The following is an 18,067-nucleotide window of genomic DNA, read 5'->3' on the forward strand; positions in this document are numbered from 1 at the left end:
TCCTTTTGCTTATTAACTTTTTCACTCTCACTGTATGGTGCCCCACATTTCACTTGTTAACCAAACGCTGGTAATTCTTGAACACCTGTTTCCACGCTCACTTTGATCTTTGTATGTTTGAATCTGTGTGTCAACAGTAGACTCCCAATGGTTTGGCACTTTGAAATATTAATGATTTCAGGCTTCCTCTCGACTTTTTTTTAACTAATAACTTTAGTTATCACTCGTAGGATTGTTCACTGATGTTGTCACTACCACTGATTACTGCTAGCAGTTACTGCACGCCTTAAAAACACTAAGGTTCTCGGAGTCTTGTGCACCCACGTCTGCACCCACCATGCATGTGTGTGTGTACTCACCTAATTGTACTCACCTAATTGTGGTTGCAGGGGTTGAGACTCAGCTCGTGGCCCCACTGATTTAGGTATCGGAACGCTATTCTCAGGTTTGCCAGGCGCCCATATGCTGCAGCAGTTATTTGGTTGATGTGTGCCTCCGGTGACGTGCTCGGTGTTATGGTCACCCAGAGGTCTTTCTCCCTGAGCGAGGTCTGTAGTCTTTGTCCACCTAGCCTATACTCTGTCTGCGGTCTTCTTTTCCCCTCCCCAATCTTCATGACTTTGCATTTGGCAGGATTTAATTCGAGAAACCAGTTTCTGGACCACATGTCCAGCCTGTCCAGGTCTCTTTGCAGTCCTGCCTCATCCTCATCCGATTTAATTCTTCTCATCAACTTCACATCCTCTGTGAATAAGGACACTTCAGAGTCTATTCCTTCCATCACGTCGGTCGCATATATCAAAAATAGCACTGGCCCTAGAACTGACCCCTGTGGGACCCCGCTCGTCACAGGCGCCCACTGTGATACCTCTTCACGTACCATGACTCGTTGCTGCCTCCCTGTCAGGTATTCCCTGATCCACTGCAGTGCCCTCCCTGTTACATGCGCCTGATCCTCCAGCTTCTGCACTAATCTCTTGTGGGGAACTGTGTCAAAGGCCTTCCTGCAGTCTAGGAAAACGCAATCAACCCACCCCTCTCTCTCGTGTCTTCTGTTACCTTGTCATAAAACTCCAGGAGGTTTGTGATACAAGATTTGCCTTCCATGAACCCATGCTGGTTTTCATTTATAATCTTGTTCCGTTCCAGGTGTTCGACCACTCTCCTCCTGATAATCTTCTCCATGACTTTGCACACAATACATATCAGAGACACAGGTCTGTAGTTTAGCGCCTCGTTTCTGTTTCCTTTCTTAAATATGGGGACTACATTTGCTGTCTTCCATTTCTCAGGTAGTTGCCCAGTTTCAAGGGATGTGTTGAAGATTGTGGTTATAGGCACGCATAGCATCTCTGCTTCTTCTCTAAGGACCCATGGGGAGATGTCCGGTCCCATCGCCTTTGAGGTATCAAGGTCACTTAGCAGCTTCTTCACCTCCTCCTTGGTTGTTCGTATGTCATCCAACACTTGGTGGTATATTCCCTCTTGATGTTCCCTTCTGTACTGACTTCCCACAGCCCTTCCTGTCTCTACTGTAAAAACTTCCTTAAATCTCCTGTTTAGCTCCTCACATACCTCCTGGTCATTTCTTGTGAGTTCTCCCCCTTCTGTCCTTAATCTGAACACCTGGTCTTTGACTGTTGTCTTCCTCCTGATGTGGCTATACAACAGTTTCGGGTCAGTCTTGATTTTCGATGCTATGTCATTTTCATACTGTCGCTGGGCCTCCCTCCATACCTGTGCTTACTCGTTCCTGGCTCTGCGACTGATCTCCCTATTTTCGTGTGTTCTCTGCCTTCTGTACTTTTTCCATTCTCTATTGCACTTTGTTTTTGCCTCCTTACACCGTCGGGTAAACCAGTAGCTCGTTCTGGTCTTCCCGTTGTTTCTGTTGCCCTTGGGAATAAACCTTTCCACTGCCTCCTTGCATTTTGTTGTTACGTATTCCATCATTTCATTTACTGGCTTTCCTGCCAGTTCTCTGTCCCATGGGACCTCCTGCAGGAAGTTCCTCAACCCTATGTAGTCCCCTCTTTTATAGTCAGGCTTTTCCTATTCAACTCCTGTTACTCTCTCCACTTGCAGCTCTACTATGTATTCAAAGCACAGAACCACGTGGTTGCTAGCTCCTAGGGGACTCTCATACTTGATGTCCTCAATGCCTGAACTGCCCAGGGTGTGTGTGTGTGTGTGTGTGTGTGTGTGCGTGTGTGTGTGTGTGTGTGTGTGTGTGTGTGTGTGTGTGTGTGTGTGTGTGTGTGTGTGTGTGTGTGTGTGTGTGTGTGTGTGTGTGTGTGTGTGTGTGTTTGTGTGTGTCTGAGTTAATGTGTCAGTGTGTTTAGGGTGTCAGCTGTGATATACTAGCATAATAGGTACCAGTAATTAATTCACACCCTCAAGGTGATAACCATATCACAGTGTAACGCCAGACGACCTCACAGCGTATTGGGGTACATGGTAATTGTCGACGAGTCTGAAAGGCGTGAGATAATTATGTTGATTACTTCACTTAGAGGGCACCAGGTGTATCCCTCTTAATGGTCTGGGCAGGTGGTCAGGGGTGGAGGTAAATGTTCATCTCTGCAGCCTCCAGGAGTGGTCATGAACAGGGGGTGACCTAATTTTGCGTAACATCAGGTTGGAGCCGACAGTAATTAATTCACACTCTCAGGTCACACTCTCTGGTGAACAGTTGTGGGTTATGTTATTTGATCCAACGACTGCCAACATATGTTGAATATACCTGGAGGGTGTTCCTGGGGTCGAAGCCCCCGTGGCCCGGTGCATGACCAGGCCTCGTGGTGGAAAATACCTGGAGAGGGTTTAGGGGGACAACGCCTCCGTGGTCCGGTCTGTGACCAGGCCTTATGGTGAATCAGGGCCTGATCAACCAGGCTGTTACTGTTTTCCAAATGCAACCCGACGTACGAACCACATCCCGGCTAGTCAGGTACTGACTTCAGGTGCCTCTCCAGCACATTCATAGTCATAAAATTGGTAAAAACGCATCTGCGTGGGATTTTATGGGTTGGTATATCTAATTAGGAATTAGGTCATAAACACCATGTGAACACTCGAGGGTTACCCGATATTTGGGTCATAACACTCCGTGGTCATAACAAGAAAGTCTCGCCCACCAGATGGATGTGGCTGAAACGAATTAGACATTTAAGGATTTTCACCTCTAATGTTTGTCGGCCCCTGCTGTCAGCACCAGCACGAAGCGCCATTAGAATTAGACATTTAAGGATTTTCACCTCTAATGTTTGTCGGCCCCTGCTGTCAGCACCAGCACGAAGCGCCATTACCATCACCATCATCACCACCACCACCACCATCATCATTACCTACACTATCACCAGCTCCTCACCACCACCATGTGTGACATTTGAGTTACACCTCTACCATTATCTTCCATCAACACAATTATCATCATTATTTTCATTTCTATTATTATCATTGCTATTATCATTGCAATCATTTTTACAAGCATTCTTATTATCATCATTATTATATTTATTATTATATATAGGAAGCGCTAAACCTGTAGGAGTTTTACAGAGCCACTGGGAGAGAAAAGCATAAGTAGTACAGGTCGAATGTAAGATCAAGAGCCTCTCACCAGTATCAAGGCCCTCTCACCAGTATCAAGGCCCTCTCACCAGCATCAAGGCCCTCTCACCAGCATCAAGGCCCTCTCACCAGCATCAAGGCCCTCTCACCAGCATCAAGGCCCTCTCACCAGTATCAAGGCCCTCTCACCAGCATCAAGGCCCTCTCACCATCAAGGCCCTCTCACCAGCATCAAGGCCCTCTCACCAGCATCAAGGACCTCTCACCAGCATCAAGGCCCTTTCACCAGTATCAAGGCCCTCTCACCAGCATCAAGGCCCTCTCACCAACATCAAGGACCTCTCACCAGCATCAAGGCCCTCTCACCAACATCAAGGCCCTCTCACCAGCATCAAGGCCCTCTCACCAGTATCAAGGACTTTCCTTGACTGGTTGGTGATTTAGTCATCCAAATTTCAATAATGATTTCTTTATCATAAAAATGTACACAGAACGATAATAAGAGTTGAGGACGCTTCGGTTCATTCTTGTTCCTTATCTATAAAAAAATAATGAATTTCTATGCCAAAAATATAGCTGCTTGAAGTGTATATTATAAATTAAGGAAGTAATGTTCATTCTTCTCTCACGTGGCATCAGGGAGAATGTTTATATCAATATTTTATCAACATTCATTATTTTAATTCAAACTGTCCGACTTTAGAATTAAGATTCGTGATGCACCAACCTTGTTGGTTGTTTCTTCCTTGATTTCACCACCGTCACAGAACAGTTTCTGATCACTTATTATAATGTTCAATAAAAAGATTTTACCTTTAAAATGTTTCCTTACAACGGATATATTTGTCTAAATTAATGGAATGTGATAATATGAGATGTAAGAATGAGCGTCAGATAGATTCAAGGCTGTGGAAACATCTAAAGTGAGAAAATTGTGAGAGACGCTAGTAGAATAGCTAAAAAATATAATACTTACGTAAAATAAATTGATAACTAATAAAAATATAGATATGTAGTGACTGTAAATGAGGCTATTAATAGAAGCTAAGACTCACCAAGAATATCTTGCTGGGGAAGCCACTTGCTGATCATCACGTTGTCAGGGACGTCCTCCAGCTCTTCCTCGTATTTCCAGATGACTCGCTGTGGCAGCCTGCGGAAAGCCTGGATGAAGAGGTCGCGGTACTGGACTGGCAATGACGAACTGCGCACAAGAGATCCCAAACTAAAGTAAATTACGCCAGAAGATCCCGCTCCTGTGATCCACGATTCTAATTCCTGTAAAAAAAAGGCGTGCTTTATCATCTTTTAATAAAAGAATTATGCAATGAAAGACAGGTCAGTAGAGCAACACTACAAACCTGAGTCTCTGATGACAGAGCGATTGATCATGGAGAAGACCAGTGATATTGCTCAAGGTGACATAATGGAATGATACAAATATGGATCATGTAGTCAGGACAACTCACCTGAGGCAGAGGGTTGGCGGGACGACAGTGCATGGCGCCCACCTCCACCTGTGAGGGCAGGAGAGGCAGTGGTGTGTTTATAGAAAAGTGACTGTTGAGCAGCGATAAACTCACGTTCCTCTCCAGGTCCAACAACAGTGGCAGCTCCGGGAACTGAGCTGAGATCTGAGGATTACCACCAATACTTTACAGTTGTGCATGGGAGCGGGTCTGGCATTGCATCAAAATATCAAGATTCTTCTGTAGCTCAAAGTAGCATTAGCCTCCACACACTATAGTTCAATTGTAACTACACTTTTCATGAAACAGAATAATATTGTATAGCTAATTCTACTGGTTTCCTGACGATAATCTCCTGTACCAACCTGGTTTATTGTCTGTGACTACATATTACTCACCTCCTTTTGTATAAGTGGCATAATGGTCCATTTCCTCCAGTAAAGCGCAAATCTAATGTGTAGCACAGTATTGTAGAAGCGATGCCAGATGCTGAAGGGTCTTGGAGGGTCCTGCAAGAAATGAGGAACGTAGGCTGGGTTCGGAACGTTTCCCAGAACCGAGCTCATGCGTGATTCCATCCCTGACGTTGAAACGGTAATGAAGGGAACTTCGTGCAGGAAGGGATATGCAACCTGTGGAAGACCGAGTTCTAGTAACCACAGAACACTGAATTTAACCAACAGTTTCATATACGATTCCAGGATTCTCGTAACCTTCTCATTACACATAACGCGGAGGGAGACAGCATCAGATTTATTATCTTTCGTAATTCCAGGGTTCCTAGTAACATTTCAAAAACTACAAAACAGTCATCAACCAGTCAACCATGTTGAAAATACAAATAACATATTTCTTTTCTGAATTATTCAGGTAATGTAGTTTACATTCAATAAAATATTGTTAGACACAAAGAAAGCCACTAGTATGCGGCGCATTTCTGGAATATGCTGATTGATATGTTCATTATTACTCTAAACACTTAAAGCATGTCAAGAAAAGTGTGTTCACCTTTGTTCCTAGGAACACTGTGTCCATGCACCTCTGGGATTTATGAAACAGAGGCAATTATTGACAAGGTAGTTACAGACTGTTTTCAGTCAAAGAAGATATTGCGACTGACCTGGATTTGAACCCGAGTTGTCTAGTCAGCCTCTCTGGACGCTAGCTAAATTCTCGACACACTCAACAAGTGTCAGGGGCCCGAGACTGTTCAACTGCCTCCCAGCATACTTAAGGGGGATTACCAATAGACCCCTGGCAGTCTTCAAGCTGGCACTGGACAAGCTCCTAAAGTCGGTACTTGACCAGCCGGGCTGTGGCTCGTACGTTAAATTGTGTGCAGCAAGCAGTAACAGCCAGGTTGATCAGGCTCTGATCCACCAGGAGGCCTGGTCACAGACCGGGCCGCGGGGGCATTGACCCCCGGAACTCTCTCCAGGTAAATTCCAGGTAAAACTCGGTTTTCAAAACGTAGTCAGTCACAATGTGTTCTCCGCTTTAAACCACTTGTTCCCATATAAGCATTGAATAGTTTTCAGTATTTATATTCTTAGATTATTAATGTTTTTACTTAAGTTAAGACAATCAGTTATTTATAGAATGTCTCATAGTAATCAGTATAAATATGAATAAGTGCTTATTTTATAATTTATTTAAATAAATTTCCACCTCAGAATCTCTTAACCAATTGAATTAATAACGGTCATTGAAAAACAAAAATTCTTTAAAGCATCAACTGGTCAGAAACTCTTGCGATATTTCAGAAGAGGATCCTAGAACTAGTAGAAACATGTTGATCAATTAGTCTCCTGAGTTTCAGTCTCCATATTGGTTATTATTGACTATTGACAAGTGCTCATAACACTCACACACAAGTCACCAAGAGTTACTGGAAAATATTAGGGATGCAATGACTATGTACAGACGGCACCCAGTTTCACAGAGGGAAAGGGAATGGGAGGAGGAGAGGGAGAGGTTGGTTTTTATTTATGGGCTTCAGGAGAGCATAGGGATGACATTCAATGAAAAAAAAAGCAGAAAGAAAACCAAGAGATTGAAAACATAATCAAAGAAATAGGTGAGGAGGACATGACTGAGATAATAAATTTTCAGAGAATATGGGGGTACTCGAAGGGGAGAAATCCAAATTATTTTCTAACAGAAACAGTGCAGAACAGGATCCTGCAAGGCTGAAGGAATCATCAACATACAAGGTGTTCATAGACTGTGACAGAACAAGAATAGAAAACAGCAGCTGAAGGACAGGCCATAGAAACGAAAGGAGGAGGATAGAGAGGCAATGACAGAGTCAGCAGAGGACAATAAGAACTGGGGAAAGCAACAAGCACAAACACACACAGGACCATCCTAAAAAAATCCAAGTCAAGTACGCTATCCCATTGCAAGCCACAATCTGCACTCATATTCCCATCCCCACATTATGCAGTGGAATCCCACAGCACACTCCCCAACCCTCTGAGACACCCCAGAACACATTGGTGAAGAGGAAACTGAAGGAATGGTTCACCAACACTGAAGGAATAACGAATAAGTGGAAGGAGTGGAACGAGAGACTCGAAGAGCCATCACCGAACATCATAGCTCTCACAGAAGCCAAGCTCACAGGAATGATAACAGATACCATCTTTCCAATGGGACATCAGAACCTGGGAAGAGGAAAGGCACTGATCGTCAAAAACTTAAGTGATTATGAGAAATTGGACAGAGGAGACAGAGGAGAAGCAAAAGTCTACGTAATAGGAGCATTTAAGTCTGGAGGTCCCAAAATGATTATTGCAGTGATTTACAACCCCCACACAACAGCAGGAGGCCAAGGCAAGAATATGACGAGAGTAATAAAGCGATGGTTGACATACAGGCTGAAGTGGCCAGAAGAGGTCATTTGAGCAGGGCAAAGGTACTGATTGTGGGTGACTTCAATCACAAGGAAATTGACTGGGAGAACCTGGAGTAACATGGGGGGCCAAGAAACCTGGAGGGCTAAGATGATGGAGGTGGTACTGGAAAGCCTCATGTACCAATACATAAGGAACACTGCCAGAGAGCAGAGGACGAAAAAGCAACACTGGATCTAGTATTCACCTTGAATTGTTAATTAAGGTACTAGTCCTTGATAATTAAGGTACTAGTCCTTGGTAATGAAGGTACTAATCCTTGGTAAAAAGATACTAGTCCTTGGTAATGAAAATAACCCTCGAAACTATAAACTAGGTGAAGTAGAGCTTGATCATACAGAATGTGAAAAAGACTTGGGAGTCATGTTAACCAGAAACCTGAAGCCAAGACAGCAGTGCCTAATTGTGCACAACAAGGCTAAAAGAATACTTGGATTTATCTCAAGAAATATAAGTAACAGAAGTCCAAAAGTTATTTTACAGCTCTATACATCACTAGTGAGGCCTCATTTAGATTATGCTGCTCAGTTTTGATCTCCTTACTACAGGATGGATATAGACTCATTAGAGAACATACAGAGAAGAATGACTAAAATGATTTACTCTGTAAGGAATCCCCCGTATCAAATACTTAAACCCTTAAATCTCCACTCTCTGGAGAGACGTAGATTGAGTGGGGATATAATTGAAGTGTATAAGATGATGACGGGCTTAAACAAAGGAGTTATTAATAAAGTACTGAGGGTGTCGAATCACTCGTAATCCCTTCATTAAGGTCATTAATATAAATTATGAACAAGAGAGGGCCTAGAACTGATCCTTGTGGAACGCCACTGGAGTTTACCTGGAGAGAGTTCAGGGGGTAAACGCCCCCGCGGCCCGGTCTGTGACCAGGCCTCCTGGTGGATCAGAGCCTGATCAACCAGGCTGTTACTGCTGGCTGCATGCAATCCAACGTATGAGCCAGAGCCCGGCTGGTCAGGTACCGACTTTTGGTGCTTGTCCAGTGCCTGCTTGAAGAGTGCCAGGGGTCTATTGCTAATATCCCTTATGTATGCTGGGATGCAGTTGAACAGTCTCGGGCAACTGACACTTATTGTATTGTCTCTTAACGTGCTAATGACACCCCTGCTTTTCAATGGGGGGATGTTGCATCGTCTGCCGAGTCTTTTGTTTTCGTTGTGAGTGATTCTCGTGTGCAAGTTCGGTACTAGTACCTCTAGGATTTTCCAGGTGTATTTTTTTATTATTAACACACTGGCCGATTCCCGCCAAGGCAGGGTGGCCCGAAAAAGAAAAACTTTCACCATCATTCACTCCATCACTGTCTTGCCAGAAGGGTGCTTTACACTACAGTTTTTAAACTGCAACATTAACACCCCTCCTTCAGAGTGCAGACACTGTACTTCCCATCTCCAGGACTCAAGTCCGGCCTGCCGGTTTCCCTGAATCCCTTCATTAATGTTACTTTGCTCACACTCCAACAGCACATCAAGTATTAAAAACTATTTGTCAACATTCACTCCTATCAAACACGCTCACGCATGCCCGCTAGAAGTCCAAGCCCCTACCACACAAAGCCTCCTTTACCCCCTCCCTCCAACCTTTCCTAGGCCGACCCTTACCCCGCCTTCCTTCCACTACAGACTGATACACTCTTAAAGTCATTCTGTTTTGCTCTATTCTCTCTACATGTCCGAACCACCTAAACAACCCTTCCTCAGCCCACTGGACAACAGTTTTGGCAATCCTGCACTTCCTCCTAACTTCCAAACTACGAATTCTCTGCATTATATTCACACCACACATTGCCCTCAGACATGACATCTCCACTGCCTCCAGCCTTCTCCTCGCTGCAACATTCATCACTCATGCTTCACACCCATACAGGAGCGATAATTGATTCAAACGAAGATGTTATGGAACTTCAGGAGGATTTAAACAAACTATTCTTCGTCAGAAAAGTGGCAGATGCAGTTCAGTGTAGATAAATGCAAGGTTCTGAAGCTCGGGAGTGCCCATAATCCTAGTACTTATAAGTTAAATAATGTAGAACTTAGCCATACAGATTGCGAAAAGGACTTGGGGGTTATGGTGAGCAGCAACCTTAAACCAAGACAGCAATGCCTAAGCGTATGTAATAAGGCAAATAGATTACTGGGATTTATATCAAGAAGTGTAAGCAACAGAAGTCCAGAGGTCATACTGCAGCTTTATACATCATTAGTAAGGCCTCACCTAGATTATGCAGCTCAATTCTGGTCTCCATATTACAGAATGGACATAAATTCGTTAGAAAACATTCAGCGAAGGTGACTAAATTAATACATAGCATTAGAAATCTTCCTTATGAAGAAAGATTGAAGACTCTTAAGTTACATTCACTTGTTAGACGAAGAATGAGGGGAGACCTGATTGAAGTGTTTAAGTGGAAGATAGGTATTAATAAAGGGGATATTAATAAGGTCTTGAGGATATCTCTCCAAGAGAGAACCCGCAGTAATGGATTTAAATTAGATAAGTTTAGATTTAGAAAGGACATAGGAAACTATTGGTTTGGAAATAGGGTAGTTGATGAGTGGAACAGTCTACCTAGTTGGGTTATTGAGGCTAGGACTTTGGGTAGTTTCAAATTTAGGTTGGATAAGTACACGAGTGGGAGTGGTTGGATTTGAGTGGGACTTTCACATAGGAGCTTATTTCTTGGGTGGCATTGAAAGTTGGGTTGGGCAGATGTTTTGTTAGTGGGATGAATTGTAAAGGACCTGCCTAGTATGGGCCAACAGGCCTCCTGCAGTGTTCCTCCTTTCTTATGTTCTTATGTTGGTAAAACTATACTCTCATACATTCCCCTCTTTGCTTCCAAGGACAAAGTTCTTTGTCTCCACAGACTCCTAAGTGACCGCTCACCCTTTTCCTCTCATCAATTCTATGATTCACCTCATCTTTCATAGACCCATCCGCTGACACGTCCAATCCCAAATATCTGAATACATTTACCTCCTCCATACTCTCTCCCTCCAGTCTGATATCCAATCTTTCATCACCTAATCTTTTTGTTATCCTCATAACCTTACTCTTTCCTGTATTCACTTTCAATTTTCTTCTTTTACAAACCCTACCAAATTCATCCACCAACCTCTGCAACTTCTCTTCAGAATCACCCAAGAGCACAGTGTCATCAGCAAAGAGCAACTGTGACAACTTCCGCTTTATGTGTGATTCTTAATCTTTTAACTCTACGCCTCTTTCCAAGACCCTCGCATTTACTTCTCTTACAACCCCATCTATAAATATATTGAACAACCTCGGTATTACAACCCAGGATTCCAAATGGCCTGTTACCCCGGGTGTAATGGGTGCAAAATAAACACAGCAGAAAAAGTTTAGACTTATATTATCCTTCACCAATTTAGAACAGCAATATGTACACTATGTACAGTGATAAGTATAGTGCACTCCACGGTAAGCAAAGCAGAAATAGAAGCCACAAGATAGCAGACCGTGCTTCAACCAGCTCTAGAATGGGAATGACAAGGGCAGACAGGAGAGCGGTACCCACATAACCTCTGCGATTGCCAAAACCATCTTATTGGCTAGAACCTGGTCACTAGTTGAACGACGGGGCCCCATCATCAACTCTTAGCAACCTGGTTCGCTGGTTGGGGGAGATAGCCTGTAAATGAGGGTGTGTATATGCCCCGAATAAAGGTTACGTACTCTTTGCATGCCACACACGGTGACATCACACATCCTTGTCTAAGGCCTACTTTTACTGGGAAATAATCTCCGTCTTTCCTACACACTCTAACTTGAGCCTCACTATCCTCGTAAAAACTCTTCACTGCTTTCAGTAACCTACCTCCTACACCATACACCTGCAACATCTGCCACATTTCCCCCCGATCCACCCTGTCATATGCCTTTTCTAAACCCATAAATGCCACAAAACCCTCTTTACCCTTATCTAAATACTGTTCACCTATATGTTTCACTGTAAACACTTGGTCTACACACCCCTTACCTTTCCTAAAGCCTCCTTGTTCATCTGCTATCCTATTCTCCGTCTTACTCTTAATTCTTTCAATAATAACTCTACCATACACTTTACCAGGTATACTCAACAGACTTATTCCCCTATAATTTTTGCACTCTCTTTTATCCCGTTTGCCTTTATACTATGCATGCTCTCTGCCATTCCCTAGGTACCTAATCTCTTCCATACATTTATTAAATAATAGCACCAAGCACTCCAAAACTATATCCCCTCTTGCTTTTAACATCAATCCCAGCTGCCTTACCCCCTTTCATTTTACCTACTGCCTCACGAACTTCCCCCACACTCACAACTGGTTCTTCCTCACTCCTACAAGATGTTATTCCTCCCTGCCCTAAATATGAAATCACAGCTTCCCTATCTTCATCAACATTTAACAATTCCTCAAAATATTCCCTCCATCTTATCAATACTTCTAACTCTCCATTTAATAACTCTCCTCTCCTATTTTTAACTGACAAATCCATTTGTTCTCTAGGCTTCCTCAACTTGTTAATATCACTCCAAACCTTTTTCTTATTTTCAACAAAATTTGTTGATAACATCTCACCCACTCTCTCATTTGCTATGTTTTTGCATTGCTTCACCACTCTCTTAACCTCACTTTTTCTCTCCATATACTCTTCCCTCCTTGTATTACTTCTTTGTAAAAACCTCTCATATGCTAACTTTTTATCCCTTACTACTCTCTTTACATCATCATTCCACCAATCGCTCCTCTTCCCTCCCACACCCACTTTCCTGTAACCACAAACTTCTGCTGAACACTCTAACACTACTTTCTTAAACCTACCCCATAAATCTTCGACCCCATTGCTTATACTCTCACTAGCCCATCTATCCTCCAATAGTTGTTTATATCTTACCCTAACTGCCTCCTCTTTTAGTTTATACACCTTCACCTCTCTCTTACTTGCTGCTTCTATTTTCCTTGTATCTCATCTTCCTTTTACTCTCACTGTAGCTATAACTAGAAAGTGATCTGATATATCTGTGGCCCCTCTATAAACATGTATATCCCGAAGTCTACTCAATAGTCTTTTATCAACCTATACATAGTCCAACAAACTACTGTCATTACGCCCTGCATCATATCTTGTATACTTATTTATCCTCTTTTTCTTAAAATATGTATTACCTATAACTAAACCCCTTTCTATACAAAGTTCAATCAAAGGGCTCCCATTATCATTTACACCTGGCACCCCAAACTTACCTACCACACCCTCTCTAAAAGTTTCTCCTACTTTAGCATTTAGGTCCCCTGCCACAATTACTCTCTCACTTGGTTCAAAGATTCCTATACATTTGCTTAACATCTCTCTCTCTCTCTTTCTTTCTCTCTCTCTCTCTCTCTTTCTTTCTCTCTCTCTCTCTCTTTCTCTCTCTCTCTCTCTCTCTCTCTCTCTCTCTCTCTCTCTCTCTCTCTCTCTCTCTCTCTCTCTCTCTCCTCTACACTCCTCTCTTCTACAGGTGTATACACGTTTATTATGACTCACTTTTCATATCTGACCTTATTTTAATCCACATAATCCTTGAATTTACACATCTATATTCCCTCTTCTCCATCCATAACTGGTCCTTCAACATTATCGCTATATAATTATATATCAAATAACATTCTGCAAACCTCCGGGGATCGATTCCACTACTGCACCATGCTTCAAATGTTAGATGTGCAGTAACCCAAGCTATGCTCCCTATGGGGTGTAGAAATATGCCTATTTCGATTAATATTAGTAGAATTTTCTGGTTGAGTGGTTGCTGCACTATCCTGGGAGTTGCAGAATTCACTTGCCATGGGTTGAAACACGAACTGTTTATGGATTTAATTATATAACTATCGTGTAATTCAACACATGCACTTAACAAGCTCATTTCAATCAAATTTTCACCCATACACACTCGTGAAATACCATTATTGAACCTTACACTAGCCATGGTCAGTTCCTTTAAAAAACATTAACTCACGAGTACTTACCTCGTTGAACATTTGATTAATCAACATAACATCAAATTCCTTCCTTCTTTTATAAAGGTCCTTCACCACGGGGACTTTGTACAACTCCCTAGCAACGGCTGGTAGAACAGTCTCAAAGATTTGCATGGGTCTACTGTGGTTCTTCCTGTTGTGGAAAACGTTAAAATCTTCCTCCCTGAAGTATGGAAGGTCGTGAGGAATATCTTCAATGTTAGGATGTTTGGACGACTTCGGTTGGTTGGTCAGCATCACTATCTGGAAATTTAAGTTGAACTCTATATCAAGTTAAGGTTGTAGAAATTTGACGAAAAACAACAAAACCTGATTTAAATTCATCATATTGGAATATTAAACAGAATTTTTCTTATGTTTTGTAAGCAATCTTTCACATTATTTACGTTACTGTTTGCTATTACTGAAGCAATATTTGTTAAGATATTTTCTGTTATACTCTGCCTATGAATCACTTCTCGATTCAATTACTTTTGAACTTATTTAGGCTAATTCGGAAATACAACCATAAAACATTTTGGCATTACCTTGTGTCCACGGTCGGCCAGAGCCTCAGCGAGAGGATTGAAGATATTCCTGTGACTCCTGGAGGAGACTGGAAGGAGCATGAGGATCTTATAGGACCTCTCAGGTGGAGACAACTTCCCCATGATGCTTCCCACTAGCATCACCACCAGTACACACATCGTTGTTGACTTCATCTGCAGACAACACGAAGTGAACTTTTAAAACGTAGTACATTTCAGCATTGTACTCAATGCAGAATCACTAAGCAGGCAAAGTTTTAAACCTAATAATTATTTCGTTGACTATTAGCAAGTTGATAACTTTCTAGAAGGAAAGAGAGGTTAACATCAAGAAAGATTTGTAGCTATGACAATTTACCTATTCTAAAGTAAAACGTCATATATATATATATATATATATATATATATATATATATATATATATATATATATATATATATATATATATATATATATATATATATATATATATATATATATATATATATATATATATATATATATATATATATATATATATATATATATATATATATATATATATATATATATATATATATATATATATATATATATATATATATATATATATTTGGCCTCCCTAGTTTTGAAGGTTCTCATTATCCATCCTGTCATTTTTCTAGCAGATGCGATTGATACAATGTTATGGTCCTTGAAGGTGAGATCCTCCGACATGATCACTCCCAGGTCTTTGACGTTGGTGTTTCGCTCTATTTTGTGGCAAGAATTTGTTTTGTACTCTGATGAAGATTTAATTTCCTCATGTTTACCATATCTGAGTAATTGAAATTTCTCATCGTTGAACTTCATATTGTTTTCTGCAGCCCACTGAAAGATTTGGTTGATGTCTGCCTGGAGCTTTGCAGTGTCTGCAATGGAAGACACTGTCATGCAGATTCGGGTGTCATCTGCAAAGGAAGACACGGTGCTGTGGCTGACATCCTTGTCTATGTCGGATATAAGGATGAGGAACAAGATGGGAGCGAGTACTGTGCCTTGTGGAACAGAGCTTTTCACCGTAGCTGCCTCGGACTTTACTCTGTTGACGACTACTCTCTGTGTTCTGTTAGTGAGGAAATTATAGATCCATCGACCGACTTTTCCTGTTATTCCTTTAGCACGCATTTTGTGCGCTATTACGCCATGGTCACACTTGTCGAAGGCTTTTGCAAAGTCTGTATATATTACATCTGCATTCTTTTTGTCTTCTAGTGCATTTAGGACCTTGTCGTAGTGGTCCAATAGTTGAGACAGACAGGAGCGACCTGTTCTAAACCCATGTTGCCCTGGGTTGTGTAACTGATGGGTTTCTAGATGCGTGGTGATCTTGCTTCTTAGGACCCTTTCAAAGATTTTTATGATATGGGATGTTAGTGCTATTGGTCTGTAGTTCTTTGCTGTTGCTTTACTGCCCCCTTTGTGGAGTGGGGCTATGTCTGTTGTTTTTAGTAACTGTGGGACGACCCCCGTGTCCATGCTCCCTCTCCATAGGATGGAAAAGGCTCGTGATAGGGGCTTCTTGCAGTTCTTGATGAACACAGAGTTCCATGAGTCTGGCCCTGGGGCAGAGTGCATGGGCATGTCATTTATCGCCTGTTCGAAGTCATTTGGCGTCAGGATAACATCGGATAGGCTTGTGTTAATCAAATTTTGTGGCTCTCTCATAAAAAATTCATTTTGATCTTCGACTCTCAGTCTGGTTAGCGGCTTGCTAAAAACTGAGTCATATTGGGACTTGAGTAGCTCACTCATTTCCTTGTTGTCATCTGTGTAGGACCCATCTTGTTTAAGTAGGGGCCCAATACTGGACGTTGTTCTCGATTTTGATTTGGCATAGGAGAAGAAATACTTTGGGTTTCTTTCGATTTCATTTATGGCTTTTAGTTCTTCCCGCGATTCCTGACTCCTAAAGGATTCTTTTAGCTTAAGTTCGATGCTTGCTATTTCTCTGACCAGTGTCTCCCTACGCATTTCAGATATATTGACCTCTTTTAGCCGCTCTGTTATTCTTTTCCGTCGCCTGTAAAGGGAGCGCCTGTCTCTTTCTGTTTTACATCTACTCCTCCTTTTTCTTAGAGGAATAAGCCTTGTGCATACATCGAGTGCTACCGAGTTAATCTGTTCTAGGCATAAGTTGGGGTCTGTGTTGCTTAGTATATCTTCCCAGCTTATATCGGTTAGGACTTGGTTTACTTGGTCCCACTTTATGTTTTTGTTATTGAAGTTGAATTTGGTGAATGCTCCCTCGTGACTAATCTCCTTATGTCGGTCTGGGGCTCCGCGCATACATGACTGAACCTCAATTATGTTGTGATCTGAGTATATTGTTTTTGATATGGTGATATTTCTTATCAGATCATCATTGTTAGTGAAGATGAGGTCTAGTGTATTCTCCAGTCTAGTAGGCTCTATTATTTGCTGGTTTAAATTGAATTTTGTGCAGAGATTTAAAAGCTCGCGTGAGTGTGAGTTTTCATCAGAGCTGCCTCCTGGTGTTATTACTGCAACAATATTATTTGCTATATTCCTCCATTTTAGGTGCCTTAAGTTGAAATCCCCCAGGAGCAAGATATTGGGTGCAGGAGCTGGGAGATTTTCCAGACAGTGGTCAATTTTTAACAGCTGTTCCTGGAATTGCTGGGATGTTGCATCCGGAGGCTTGTAGACTATCACAATGACTAGGTTTTGGTTCTCGACCTTTACTGCTAAAACTTCCACTACATCATTTGAGGCATTTAGCAGTTCTGTGCAAACAAGTGACTCTGCAATGTACAGGCCAACCCCCCCCTTTTGCCTGTTCACTCTGTCACATCTGTATAGGTTGTAACCTGGGATCCATATTTCGTTGTCCAAGTGATCCTTTATGTGGGTCTCAGTGAAAGCCGCGAACATTGCCTTTGCCTCTGCAAGCAGTCCACGGATGAAAGGTATTTTGTTGTTTGTTGCTGGCTTTAGACCCTGTATATTTGCAAAGAAGAATGTTATCGGACTGGTGGTATTGTTGGTACTGGGGGGGGATTTTTTTTCCGGCATTAGTATCTGTATCTGTTGGTTTGGAGTGGAGGCCATCGACTGTGGTTCCACTCCAGGAATGACTGGATTTGGTGTACGATTTCTGCCATTTCCTGCCAGTTTTTTTTCCTTCCTGGCACTAAAAAACCTCTCCCTCTTGAGTGGCTGTGGCTACCCAGGTTTTCCCATGGCCTGGATGTTTTGTATCTTTTTGTCCCCTTTAGATGGTATGCCTGGCAATTTAAGTTATAGCACAGTCTTTCCTGTACTGAAGAGGTACACAGTTCAGGGTGAAAAAGCTTACAGGAAGGGAGTTTGCATTTTCCTGTTGTCATATGGGCATGGCATTTCCTAGGGTGGTCATAGTTGCACGTCCCATCTGTTTTTCCAGATTTCCCATGCCAGCAGATACCGAGTGCATAGTATGTGCACAGGCTTGGTTTCCGTTTGCCTTGGGTTTCTGTGACTGTATTCCCTGTTGGTGCATGTTTCCCTGTCTT

General features: G+C 42.2%; 1 protein-coding gene across 3 annotated transcripts in view; it reads right to left on the reverse strand.

Annotated features, from left to right (window-relative positions):
* LOC128703108 (UDP-glycosyltransferase UGT5) overlaps nucleotides 1–18,067 on the reverse strand; it is a 79,935-nt gene that overhangs the window by 33,744 nt on the left and 28,124 nt on the right. For all 3 annotated transcript variants that reach the window (XM_070103484.1, XM_070103482.1, XM_070103483.1), the window contains exons 2-6: nucleotides 14,535–14,708; nucleotides 13,996–14,250; nucleotides 5,441–5,674; nucleotides 5,043–5,207; nucleotides 4,629–4,851 (exon numbers count right to left, since the gene is read on the reverse strand). In XM_070103484.1, the coding sequence (XP_069959585.1) occupies nucleotides 4,629–4,851; nucleotides 5,043–5,207; nucleotides 5,441–5,674; nucleotides 13,996–14,250; nucleotides 14,535–14,708 (1,051 nt within the window). The remainder of the gene's footprint in view (nucleotides 1–4,628; nucleotides 4,852–5,042; nucleotides 5,208–5,440; nucleotides 5,675–13,995; nucleotides 14,251–14,534; nucleotides 14,709–18,067) is intronic.

This window comes from Cherax quadricarinatus, chromosome 85 (genome assembly GCF_038502225.1).
Source record: "Cherax quadricarinatus isolate ZL_2023a chromosome 85, ASM3850222v1, whole genome shotgun sequence".
Classification (NCBI taxonomy): Eukaryota; Metazoa; Arthropoda; class Malacostraca; order Decapoda; family Parastacidae; genus Cherax; species Cherax quadricarinatus.